Below are 14,344 nucleotides of genomic sequence, written 5' to 3' on the forward strand. Positions count from 1 at the left end.
CGAGATCCCACACGTGTTCGATAGGTGAGAGATCCGGAGAGTACGCTGGCCACGGAAGCATCTGTACACCTCGTAGAGCCTGTTGGGAGATGCGAGCAGTGTGTGGGCGGGCATTATCCTGCTGAAACAGAGCATTGGGCAGCCCCTGAAGGTACGGGAGTGCCACCGGCCGCAGCACGTGCTGCATGTAGCGGTGGGCATTTAACGTGCCTTGAATACGCACTAGAGGTGACGTGGAATCATACGCAATAGCGCCCCAAACCATGATGCCGCGTTGTCTAGCGGTAGGGCGCTCCACAGTTACTGCCGGATTTGACCTTTCTCCACGCCGACGCCACACTCGTCTGCGGTGACTATCACTGACAGAACAGAAGCGTGACTCATCGGAGAACACGACGTTCCGCCATTCCCTCATCCAAGTCGCTCTAGCCCGGCACCATGCCAGGCGTGAACGTCTATGCTGTGGAGTCAATGGTAGTCTTCTGAGCGGACACCGGGAGTGCAGGCCTCCTTCAACCAATCGACGGGAAATTGTTCTGGTCGATATTGGAACAGCCAGGGTGTCTTGCACAAGCTGAAGAATGGCGGTTGACGTGGCATGCGGGGCTGCCACCGCTTGGCAGCGGATGCGCCGATCCTCGCGTGCTGACGTCACTCGGGCTGCGCCTGGACCCCTCGCACGTACCACATGTCCCTGCGCCAACCATCTTCGCCACAAGCGCTGCACCGTGGACACATCCCTATGGGTATCGGCTGCGATTTGACGAAGCGACCAAACTGCCCTTCTCAGCCCGATCACCATACCCCTCGTAAAGTCGTCTGTCTGCTGGAAATGCCTCCGTTGACGGCGGCCTGGCATTCTTAGCTATACACGTTGTGACGTACCCACTTAGCCCACAGATGTATGACAAATTTATAACGTGGCGGGTCACTTTAATATTAAAATAAATAAATGATATGTCATTGTTTCTCCAGAAACAGTATCCCAAGGGCGCCAGTCTTCAAGCTTATGGCTTGAAAACAAAAGTAGATAATTAATAATAATAATAATAATAAATAAAAATACGTAATGAGACTCAAAAAACTCCCAGGGGTGGGGTGAACGGAACACAAATCATTAAGTACACTAACTTGGAATTTAAGGATCATTAATAATCATTTCATAAAATACAAATTAAAACAGCTATTTATTAAGATGAAAAACGTGACGTAACGGCGTATTAACGAAATCTGAACTTACGGAAGCAAAAGAAAAAGTGAATGAAATTAACTTTAAGAAAATGAACTGTTGCGCGAAGACTTGCAGTAACTTATGCCATAAGCTCACCAAATGTAGACTCTGTTGTCTTGAAGCTGAAGATGGGTGGATCTCTCATACAGGCTGCCTCATCTGTTGTTGGATTCCAGTCCTACATCCACATTTCCTGTCTTTAACACTTCCTATTGTACTCCTTACATAAAGTCGTAATGAGTCCTAATTTTAAATGCAAAACCACCGTGGGTTATGTTCATGGAGAGAATACACTTGTATTCTTCCGAATTACGGAACAGTAGCGTAGCTAAACTCATAATAAAAGCTCTCCTGCCCTATACCAGTCAGAACCGGTCTCCCGTTGACTACCTCTCGTCATTGAGATAACAAGTCCCAATGAGAGTAACTTTTGAGTAGAATATACTCAGATGCGAAGTGAACTAAGTTAAAATCTTCTCCGATGTGTAGACGTAGAATCGTAGTGAGAGTATCTTCCAAGCGTGAGAATCAGAATCAGAATGTCCGAATCTCCGAATACGAATCTGAATGTGAGTCTGAATGAGAATGTTAGTCTGAATGAGAGTCTGAATGTGAGAATGTTAGTGTCCTCTCTAGCCCTTGTCGGTGGTATATATTGGTTCAAAAGTCTCCTTCCATCAGCCATATCACATGGTCCAGTAAAATTCGAGGTCTCATCCCTTCTCCCTTGTATTGCTGTGGATCCATCACGTTGCTTCGTTACGTTCATTCACATAGGCTGAACTTTCCCGCTGAAATAAAGCGTCTAGAAGCTGAGTTTGAAAAGTGGGTGTTAATAATGTATCAACTGTCTTTTCATGAGGTGGAGAGGGTAAGGTCTCTCGTAACCTCGATGACGTACTTTTCCTGGAACTGGGCTGAAATTAGCCTGCTGACTCTGGTCACCTCACAACGGCTATTGGAAAATTTACTGCAAGTTATAAATATGCGTGATGTTGAAATACTTTACCCAATAATTTGTTCGTTCAGAATACGTTATAGCCGTGATACAAAGAAATGAAATGATGATTGAAATGGATGATAAAAGCCCTATATATATACATATTAATTTAAAATGACCTATCAGTGATTAAATATATACATATTATCAATTAAATATATAGTTCAATAATTAAAAACATTCAGTGATGTCCCAAACATCACAACGTGTCCTGTGGCACACGACAACACGTTCTACAATGACTGTCGGCTGAGAAATCACGGTACAAAGTGGGCCATTCGCCAACACCGTGTCCCATTTATCGTTCGCTACGTGCGCAGCACAGCGGCGCATTTCACATCATAAGCATACCTCAGTGACATCAGTCTACCCTGCAATTGGCATAAAGTTCTGACCACTCTTTCTTGGTGTTGCATTTGCTCTGTCAGTCAGTGTATGTAAATTTAATGATACCAGAATGAAACAAAATAAGTGAATATATAACAGTATGTAATTTCTACCTGTGCTTGTCTTTGCTGTCCATAAAATTGACTTCACAATAAACTGCTAATATCTGTTCTAAATTTTCTACTAAGGAAACCAACTTCTTCTATCACTCAACACTAATTTGTAGGCTGAAAATGAAAGCTCCTCACCTACTGAAGTAACAGAAGCATGTTTCAGTTTAGACACCAGATTAATGGGACCATCACACTGGAAATTCATGGCCTTCCCTAATAGGTTATCTGAAGCAGTGCACAGCTTCTTCAATCCCATATTTTTCTGGAGAATTGTCCCTAATTTACCCCATACTTTTTCTCCAACTGGACCAAAGGCAGATTTGATCTTTTCTTGCATTTCATTGAATGTTCGCATCTTTTCATACAGCAGTTTCCCTGCTGCTTCCAGTGATTTGATAATATGCACAATGAAGGTCAGTGAGTCTTTATAAAGGATAGGTTCCTCTGAATGTCGAAATCTATCTACATTGAGTTGACTTGCGGAAATGACATTTTCAGGCTCAATGCAGTCATTGTAATATTCATAATCTTTTAACCAGGTCCCCCAGCGGCTACACACAGGTTCTGGTGGCAGAGCAACATTGGGTATTCTCTCTATAAAATTCTGAACTGATCTTTGTGCCTTGACAAACACTTTATTTACTGTAGAAATTAGTTTATTGACCGCTGGAGACTCTAACCTGATTTGCTCTGCAACACGATTAACGCCATGGACAAGGCAAGTAATCTGGATGACAGAAGGGTAGAAAACTTTCAGCCTGTAAGTAATGTTTGTTTTCATAAAGGCTGTTAGGAAACAGCACTTTCAGGCCATCTGTGATGAATTTCACTAGTCTCAGAGTTCCAATTTAAGAAGGACCTTTCCTAGTCAACTTCCCAGCAGTCAGACGGCATGTGTAGCACCCCATGCTATCTGTAGTCTCATCTGCTGAGAGTCAGATATGGGAATCACTGATATCCAAACAAATTCTGCAAAGAGCCTAATCATATGCAGTATTAACATAATTCTTCCTTATTTTGGATTCCAAAGGAACATTTCTGTGGCAGTATTTTTTTCCAGGAAGCCTTTAAGAGGATGATTCTCCAGGACATTAAAAGGGATATTTGACACTGGCTCAGCATAGAACAGCATGAAATTCAGTTTTATTTGAAGAATTATTCAGTGTCTCATTTAAAAGAGGCTATTTAAGTTTTCTTTTTCTCAGTTTGTTTCCTGGTATCTAGCTCCTTTTACTTGAGTTAAGTGTGGGTTTTTGTTACTGGATACCTATACAAAGAAGGTGAAGCTATGAGCATCCTGGGTAAAGTGCTTCATATATTATATAATTTGACACTTGTATTTATTATGAAATCAGATTTCCAGTAAGATTTTAGAAATGCAAATTTAAATCTCAATAAATATTGCAGCCTAGCCAGTATTCCCTTGCATTGTGAATATAGTTTAAAATTTAAATGAAGAAGTTATTATTGATTGTACTTAATTTTTGTTTCTAGGAGCTGGATATACCTCGTGTTGTAGCTCATCTGCGTCACCAGAGGATGTTGATGGTACAAACTGTAGCTCAGTACCGATTCATTTATACTCTTCTTATCTACTACCTGAAACACTCTCGACTTATCTAATATATTTTTATATTTGTTGTAATATTTTTGTACCTCAGATGACTTTTTCAAAGTGGTATAGCTTGCATTCTTTGTTGTTGTTTACATTTTGTTTATAAATGAACCTTGTAACTCTGTTATAGAACTATAAGTTGAATTAGAGGAATTAATTAGTGATTTAGAAAACATATTTTCAAAGCTACACAAGCACAGATTTCATATGAAGCTGCGAGTTCCAAGAATACAACTCCAGCTTTTGGATTGCAAACCTAGAGAGCAATTATTGTACTATTTTAAAATTAATTATTTTATTAGTACATTATAAGTAAGTTATTTAAAGAAAATTAGATTAACATTATTTTCTTCTGAAAACTAAACTTGTGTGTTTGTATTTTAATCATACACCATTGTGAAGGGTGCTAATAAGATTATAGAGCAGGGCGTCCACTCCTCTAGGAACATTTTCAGATTTTTGTACATAAATTTTGTGTGTGACAGAATATAATTTATAACTTGTTGATAGGTATTTTCTAAGGTACTAAAAACCATAGTCTTCTTTTTCTGTAACCCTTATCCAGGGATCTTTTGGGTCAGACAATGGATCATCGACCTGTATCTACTTCTCCCACTTCCTGGGAGCCGCAAGAGATGCATATTGCTTCTGGGGTACTCCCAAGCTTTTTGTCCTAATCCACTTCATGTTTCAAATAGGCTATTATTACCATGAGCTTACCACACTCAAAGGCATTTTACACCCAACTGCCAGGTTTCAGTGAGCCCACCCATAACATGGAGAATAGACACCTTTTGCAGCTGCCCATAACATGGAGAAAAGATGCTGCCTGTTAGATTTCAGTGGGGGAACAGCACCCGTCTAAAGAGGCTAAGTCCTTAAGGAGTGTGGTTATTTACTGCCGCCCAATGCTCGATGTTGAGTTGCTGGCTACTCCGTCCTGTAGCACGTAAACCTGGCCAGACTACAAATGGCTGGGAATGTCATTGATTTTTGCTGCAGCCAGTTTATTCACTTAGAGTGAATTAAAGAGTTCACTCTAGTTATTGTATAATGAGAGAGATTATTTTCTCTTATTACTATGTACTGGAATATCCTTCATCTGAATTATAGGTGTTACTGTTCAAATAATCACTTTCTGAATGATCATGAAAAATGCATCGAAGTATTGTAATGAGATACTTCATGGTTTTTGATAGGACTTCTCTTTTTAATTTAGCATATGACATTCACTTAAAGAAAGATAGCCAAGATTTCTTCTGTAAATTTCTTGTAGCTTCATCACAAAATTATACTCTGGTCATTTTTGAAGATACTTTTTGCAGTGATGCATCAGGTATTTCTTTAAATCCTCTGGAGTGTGATTTATCTTCAAGAATTACACCTCCACTTTGTAGGAAGATGTGCAATTTTTAGGTGGTGTAATTTTCTTAGAATGATATCTGTTGAATGCTCTTTGTTGACTTCCTTGTTTGAGCCTTTGAAATCACAATTACTATCCTCATTATCATTATCATCATTCTTGAATATCTTACTTACTGCAATGTAAGGTAGAATAGTCTAGATACCCTTGCACGTCTGTCTGGGATTTATTTTAAACTTTTTGTTTCACATCTCGCCACACTGCACAAAGTTTTCTTTTATAACTTAAACAATATCCAGTGAATCTTGTAAAGATAATCCGACAAAAGTCTCTAATGTCTTAATATGATGGTGAGCCAGTAAATAGATATAAAAACAATATCACATTTATCTCCAGTGATATCATACACCAGGTATTATTGTTATATATGTGCTGTGATATTTTGCCATGTTTTTTACCTACAGGATTGACAGATCACTTAAGCTCAATTTAGGACTCATCCAGAGGTTCAAGATCAAGTGCTCTTCTTACTGTCATGTGCTATTCCTAGCAAAAATCTCACTTAAAGTCACCAGGATTCGAACCTGGGACACTCATATTGGGAATCATGTGATTAGACCAGAACTATGATATGTGCAGCATAAAATTCTCTGGTGTTACATCTTGTATCCATCAGTAAATCACATCATCAATCAATAATCATGAAATATTTACTGCCAAGATTATTTTCTAGAGACCTAAATAGTTGGTTATTACTTAGGCTATGTTAGAAGAGGTATATTCAAGAAGTATGCATTGTAAGTGTTCCTTTCTCTCATGGGTGAATTGTGTGTGGTTTAACATTTTCTTGCTGGAGTTGTATTATTCTGTTTAATAGACCAGAACTTTTTCTCTAAGAAACTCTTCTAATTAGAAGGCAGTCATGGTTCCACCATGAATGTGGGATTTTTAAGATGGGAAGTCACGTCTCAGTGGTTCAAATTCCATGTAATACTTGAGATCCTATAGCTATGATCAGGTTATCAGATCATGTGAATCTACAAGCTAGCTTTGCTTGTTTCTAGCAAGAATTTAAGGTGCGGCATTCTTGGCCACTATTTGTTCTTCATATACCTAATGCTTGAAAATTTAACTAATAATAATAATAATGTTATTTGTTTTACGTCCCACTAACTACTCTTTTGCGGTTTTCGGAGACGCCGAGGTGCCGGAATTTAGTCCCGCAGGAGTTCTTTTTACGTGCCAGTAAATCTACAGACACGAGGCTGGCGTATTTGAGCACCTTCAAATACCACCGGGCTGAGCCAGGATCGAACCTGCCAAGTTGGGGTCAGAAGGCCAGCACCTCAACCGTCTGAGCCACTCAGCCTGGCAAAAAATTTAACTATGTGTTATATGTACCAAAAGGGAGGAGTCCCATGCAGAGAAACATCATGTTGATATTGGGCACTTTTCAGTGCTTGCATTTATCTCCATTTCCTAGGTAGTTTCTGTCATGTTAAACAACTGTATGACTAGCTTTAGTTTCCACATTGTCAGAAACTGGATTGAACAAAAAGTGAGGTACTGGGTTTTGTTTTGTAAAGTCTTTCAACATCTGCTGATATGCTGATTGTTATCGTTGAAATAAGTTTAAACACCTTTTTACATCTACAAATTTGTTTTCATTTATAATTAATCATAGTCTCATGAAATCTTTAGAAAATGCGGCCTTAACTTTTTGATCGGCTCCATCTATTACAGTTAAATATTCCCAAATTATCTAAGTCACTATATAATTATGGGATGATTTTCTGTCTGAAGAGTTTCATTGCTGCCTTGAGGGAAGGATGCAACAATTTATGTATGTCATTCATTGCAAACAGAGAGTGTGTAGCTCTCCCTTTCAAATGTATTATGAATGTCTGTCCAGAATGTTACAGTGTTATACCAAGATATTTATAGTATGTCTCTCCAGTCAGTTCTCACAAACAGTATATTTTCGTATCCTGAGCTGATAGCCTTTGGTGTCTGTCTTTGCCTTGTTTATATATAGTTCTTTTCTTCAGCTTAAACTGTGAGGTTATCCAGAGTATTCTACCCCCCATTCACATCATCTTTGTGCAATCACCATGTCGTCGGTATTAATGGACATACCGGTACTTACATTTTTGTTTTAATTTTTGACAGCTTTCACTGCATCCCATTTTGCTTTATTGAATAATAGTGACCTCACCCAATCTCCTTGAAGAGCTCCATTCCATGGGACTGTTTCCTCTGATAGACATACATTGTATTTTATTGGTACAGAATTGTTTTCTGGAAGAAGGATTATGTCATTAGTTCTTTGACCTTCATGAAAATTATTTTTCTGTCTAGAAGATCAGAATCTTTCATATAGTCAACAAGCATGTGCTAGAGTTTTCCTTCACATTCTATTTTGGCTTCCCTGATGTCTTCAAGCAGATGTCAACTGATTGTAGTATCAATCTGTTCTTCCATTTAGTTATTCTCTTAGTCTGAATGTTGGTGAATAACTTGAAAGCTGCATGCTCTAGGGCTGTCTGTTCCTCAGAATTAACTGGGATCACCAGTGTCTCCTTTACCTCAGCTGTCTTGGAGAGAGTTGGATCCTTGAAAGTACTAGGCACAGTATGTGGTGAAACATTGGGAACTAACCTTTGGAGGGAGCGGACTCTTAAAAATGCTGCCACAGCATCTGGTGAAATGTTCAAGCTATAAACCTAATTGGACCAAAGCCTAAGAACTGGATAATTTCTTTTACTATGATTGTGATACTAGCCAGAAGTGCCAATGCTCTCATGTTATATCTCTTCAGAGCTTCTACTACTGAAACTGAAAACCATCGAAAAATCATTTTTCAGTTTTTCCGAGTGCTGTGTTATAAAAACCATAGTTGTTCCAAAATAAATGTTGTCATCAGTGGATTCTGTTTTGCTGCATGTATGCTCACCAAGTTGAGTGAGTGATTGTCACACTATAAAACATTGCTAGCTTATTTCTCTCTCCAAGTCTTGGACAACATAACTTCTGTGTCCTCAGCAACATTACTGCAGCACTAGGACTGACAATCTCTTACATCCATTTTGTGTGCTACTTGTTGCTTATAAATGACCTCATCCAAGCTCTCTACATCATTCTTCTTTATTTCATTAAACCATGATACTTGTCCTTACTTAAAGTTTTTAAATTTTGGAGGAAGCTAGATTCATCAAATTCATGTGAATTTATTATAATGTTCGCCATAAATATTTTTTCCTCATTATGGTAGATTCTTTTGATCAGCCTGCTAGCATTTCATAGTGCCATACATAGGTTTTACGCATATATAATGAATGGGTTAAGTGCAGTATCAACAGGATAATTAAAAGGTTCTGTACATTTAAAAACAACTAAACAAAATCTCTATTTTATAAAAGCTGGAAAAAATGGAACCAGCAGGATATTCTCCATCTTCCAACATTTCATTTTAGTGCTCAGTTCTGCCTGGACTGTGGTTGTGAACATTTCCATCAACCCCTCAGAATACAGGCATGTTTCTATAAATCAAGCGAGGTTCTAATATATATGTGTACTAAGTCTAATGAATCCATCATCTTCAAGATACTTTTATTTTCCAGCTTGTGCTGGTTGAATCGCATTGTATTTGCTAGTAAGATGGCTGCTGAAAATTATTATCTCTATCATGAAGCTCAATCTCTTGTTTTCTTAACTGTATTGGGCTTTCATTATAAAATTTGCATTATTTTACGTTGAAATGAGACTACCGTACTTTAAAAATATCCTGATTCAAAATTACAAAATCAAAGTACCGTAGTTGTCTGGTATATTTGGTTCTTTTAAAGCAATTTATATATTTTACATTTCATGTCTGTGTGATATGTCTTATATTTAAGCATTATTTGTTTTATATATAATAGTAACTTTATGGGAGAAATTTAGGAAAATATAGCTGTCAGAAGAATTTGGTTTTTGTCTGGAAAATGTGAAAAAGTCAATGAATTTAAAATGAAGAGTGAATGTCCACTCTACGAGATGTTATCCTGAGATGTCATCTGACAAGAGATATCCCATTTCTAGTTATTACAACACAAGTGTAGACAGATGTTGGAGACTTCATTAATCTAATACTTTGTTTTGGTTTTAAAATAACAAATAATGCCTCTGTATGTAACTTCAGACTAACCTGGACTTAGAAGCATGTTTTCTAAGGTAGGATACTTCTGTACTATTGTTTTGGTAGCCATAATCTACCCGGAGGATGCTGAAACAGCCATCCTCCCAGACATGAAGTAGAGCTTCCTGAGAAATTCTGAGTTTTAGTAGAAGTTTATTCGCCAGCTATTGCATTAGTCATCATTCCATTGCTCAATAGTAATTCTGATAGCTCACTGTATATTTGTAAAGCACTTGTTATGAGAGAGACTCCTCACAGTCAGCTGTATTTATCAGTTTGAACTGAGAAAGGAGAGGAAGTGACATACTCAGACAGTAGAATAAAACAACATAAAACAAAAATATTGTGATTTTATGTCTTCATCAGTCAGTAGGAAGAAGCATGTAGGAGGTCAAATGTTCTGTGAGGGGATGGGCATAATCTAGTGATAGAAGGCCAGCATGTTCAAAGTGTTCGGGTCTGAGTATGCCCATGACTTGAGAATGAAATGGTGTGTTCAATCTGTGAGTCTCTCATTGCTGTACAGGATGTACAGACAGGTAATCTATGGATTAATGTCAGTGAATCACTCATTATGTTAGCAGGTTTGTGCAGGTTTGGGGAGGCAGTTACCATGTATTTTGTATGGTTGGTCATCTGTGTGGACATACATGTGGAAGTGAGTCATGGAGTCAGTAGATAGCACTGTTGCACTGCTGGTAGAATAATCACTAGATCCTCCCTTATCCTCCAGAGCATTTGCCAGTCTCACACTGGACTCTTCATCCTCACTGATTGATGAAGCTGTAACTGAAATATTTCATATACTGGTGAATATGTTGAAATATTTCCTCTAGTCTGTGTACATCGGTCTCATCATTACCAGCATAAGTTTTCTCCTCCTCCTTTCCTCATCCAACTTGGTTTATTGTCAGTGTTTTACCTTTATTTGATGCTACCTTTTACAAAGAATAGCCTACAAAGTTTAAATAAATTCTAAAATTGTGTTTATTAAACTTTTAGTGCAAAAGTACAAGATGCAAGCATGAATGTGATAAATGTTGTTTGTTAATTATGTGCCTTCATTTTCTAATAGTATAATCATGTAGTCCTCCATAGCATGGTGCCAAGGAACAGTAGTATATTCTAAATGGTATACATACAATGAAAATAATGAGTTATTGCTTATGTTAAGGTAATCGCCCACTACACCGCGCCGCGCCGCGCAGCGCAGCCGAGAAGAAATTTCCGTGGTCTGCTTCTTGTGAAATGCAATGGCTTAACGCCCACTGCAGGGAGCCGCGCCGCGCCGCGCGGAACAAGCTTGTGGAATTTCCGCACCAGAAGCCCCCAGGTTTCTGGAACGGAACTTTTTCCTTTCGGCGCGCTTGTATGGGCGAGGGTAGAAGGAAGGATTAATGGAAAGAATGTGGTTTCGTGCCGTTTCGGCAGTCTTCGTGAGTCCTCGACTAGTGCCAGCACGCTCGTACCTTCACGCGGTTAGTGGTATTGTGCACTGTACGCCTTTCTCGGCGAAAGGTGATATTTTCTCGCTCTACATACGGCTTTTTTATTTGCTAGTTGCTTTACGTCGCACCGACACAGATAGGTCTTATGGCGACGATGGGACAGGAAAGGGCTAGGAGTGGGAAGGAAGCGGCCGTGGCCTTAATTAAGGTACAGCCCCAGCATTTGCCTGGTGTGAAAATGGGAAACCACGGAAAACCCTTTTCAGGTCTGCCGACAGTGGGGTTCGAACCTACTATCTCCCGAACACTAGATACTGGCCGCACTTAAGCGACTGCAGCTATCGAGCTCGGTACACACGGCTTAACTAGGTTCAATAGTTCATAGAATTTTTCTTGGGACATACGAAAACAGTGGGAAAATTTACTTCGGTCCTTTAGTAGATCAGGAAATAAATGGTGAAACTCTCCGTTCGTTTCCATTTTCTCATAAATGTTGTGGGCCCAAACTTTTCTTTCGCGTTTTTCTTCTTCCTCATTTGCACGTATCGCAACCGCAAATAATAAGTCCTCCTCGGAAATGGAACTCATATTTCTGTGTGAGCTGCACTTCCCCAACTGGAGAGAGGCGGCGCGGCGCGGTGAGGTGTGCTGTATGGGCGAAGTCTCGGAAAATGGCCCGTGGAATGTTCCACAAGCTTGTTCCGCGCGGCGCGGCGCGGTTCCCTGCAGTGGGCGATTACCTTTAAGCATTGTCAAATAATTTAATGAATGCTGAATACTCTTTTTATCTAAAAATAAGCATTCTGGTTGTTTTTAAATGGAACATAAATTTTAAGTAAGATTTGTCAGTAAAATATCCTGTTTGTACATTATTTTACAAATAAAGTTTTGAACTCTCTGTAAATATTTTAATTTTCCAGCAGATCCCATTCATCAGTTGCAAGTCTACAGCTGTTGTAAGCATAGTTTGATTCATTTTAACTGTCATTAAATTATATTCCATTGCTGATTGGTGAGGAAGTTTTTGAACTTTTAAATCCAGCAATCGTATAATGGAGAGATCATGTTTGCTATATGTTTGAATTAATATCCAGCCCTTGTAGAAATTTCCTGTTGCCATTTCTCTCTTTGTTGTGGAAAAGGAAACTTGTCATCTTTACTTAAAATTTTGTAGCAGTCTGATTAATCCTTTTCATCTTAGTGATGACGAATAGCTTTATTGATGTGTTTACTGTTCAAATACTTTCACTTTAACCATTATAGTAATGCTAAATGATGACTGATACATTGTGCAAGAACTTTTGAATGAGGGTGCTTCAACCACCTGATACAGTTTTAATACCTTGTTCTAGAAGTATTTTGAATCTATCTTAATTGAATAATTCAGCACATTTGCATATAACAGGAGACATCATAGCTTGGTTACCCAATTATATGCAATTCTTGAGCCACTTTTTTTATTGTCATGTTGCAAGTTATTACTTAAAATTCATTCATACTCTTACAAACTAAACCTTGTCGCTGCAACCACAGAGTTGTCCTGCTCCTTGGCTGAATTGTCGACATAGTTCTCTTCGGTTCAGAGGGCCCCAGGTTCGATTCCTGGCCGGGTCGGAGATTGTAACCTTAAATGGTTCATTCCACTGGCCCAGGGCTGGGTGTTTGTACTGTCATCAACATCCCTGCAACTCACACACCACATAACAAAACTATCCTCCCCTACAATAACACATAACATTCTATACACAGCAGATGCCGCACACAGTAGTCTAAGGGTCTGTCTTACAATGGCTGTACCAGACTAGATATAGCCACTCTAATTTATTTACCACAGAGTTCTGTCCTGAGCAGTTCTTTTTAGCTCTGTATAAGAACAGCAGGTCATTCTGGTGGCCAACTTTTTAAAGTACTACTCTTTTGATCATACTTTTCCCCTCTTTCCAAAAACTTTTCCTTCAAAAATGTTACAAAGTAAGTCACTGTGTCTGAAGATGTGCCCCACAGTTTTTTCCTTATTTTGGTCTCGTGTATCTGAATGTATCCAATATCTTTTTCACCAACTTCCTTGAGAATCTGGTTGTTACTTTTCCTTGGTGCCAGACCTGTTCAAGTCACCCTTCTCCTCATCCACATCTTTTTTGCTTCCAACATTTGTTTTTTGTGTTTTTCCAGTGTCCAACTTTAACATTGATATGTAAGTACACTACAGACAAAGCTCTTCACAAATACCATCCTTCTTTTGATATTTATATACTTATTGGTTATCTGATGTTTTTTGCTCTGGAAGCTGTCTTAGCCATGGATATTAATTTCCTCGCCTCATGGATATTTCTGTTGTCACTGGTAGTAACGCTTCCAAGATAGCAAAACCGGCTTATCTGCTTGATTTTTCAAATTTCCGAACTTTATTTCAGCCTGAGGTTTTGAATGACATGTGACCATAGTTTTTGTCCTTTTTTAATGTTAATTTTGAAGTGCTTTTGTGAAAGGATTCAGCCATTACTGTTAATATTCTATTCATTTCCTTTGTACTCCCAGCAATTTTTGCAATATCATCTGCATAGCTTATGCAATGGACTTGTTTCTCATTCCTGTTGTTTTTGTTTTCATCACAGAAATTGCCTGCTCTATGAATATATCATATAACGCTAGAGTGGGCAATCTTGTCTTACACCTTTCGTTCCATTTATTTCAGTTTGTTTGCTGTGATTTATGTAAGTGAATATCGAGCATCTGTTGTTCCAGCTGAGTCCCACTTTTTCCATGGTTTCTGAGAGCTTGTTTCCAGCTTTCCCCATCAAGGCTTTTTCTAGATCAGTGAAAGTCACACAAACATACCTATTCCCGAGTGAGCTGGTCATGCAGTTTCACATAGCTGTGAATTTGCATTTGGCATATGGTGGGTTTGAACACCACTTTCGGCAGTCCTGAAGATGGTTTTCCGTGGTTTCCCATTTTCACACTAGAAAATTGCTGGGGCTGTACCTTATATAAGGCCACAGTTGCTTCT

At 38.8% G+C, this 14,344-nt stretch overlaps 1 protein-coding gene across 1 annotated transcript in view; it reads left to right on the forward strand.

Annotated features, from left to right (window-relative positions):
• Positions 1-12,226, forward strand: part of Pez (protein tyrosine phosphatase non-receptor pez) — a 923,645-nt gene extending 911,419 nt beyond the window's left edge. The window contains exons 21-22 of the mRNA XM_068226358.1: positions 4,226-11,060; positions 12,082-12,226. Coding sequence (XP_068082459.1) covers positions 4,226-4,354 — 129 coding nt within the window. The 3' untranslated portion in view covers positions 4,355-11,060; positions 12,082-12,226. The remainder of the gene's footprint in view (positions 1-4,225; positions 11,061-12,081) is intronic.
• The last annotated feature ends 2,118 nt before the right edge of the window (positions 12,227-14,344 follow it).

Source organism: Anabrus simplex, chromosome 2 (assembly GCF_040414725.1).
Source record: "Anabrus simplex isolate iqAnaSimp1 chromosome 2, ASM4041472v1, whole genome shotgun sequence".
NCBI classification, from domain to species: domain Eukaryota; kingdom Metazoa; phylum Arthropoda; class Insecta; order Orthoptera; family Tettigoniidae; genus Anabrus; species Anabrus simplex.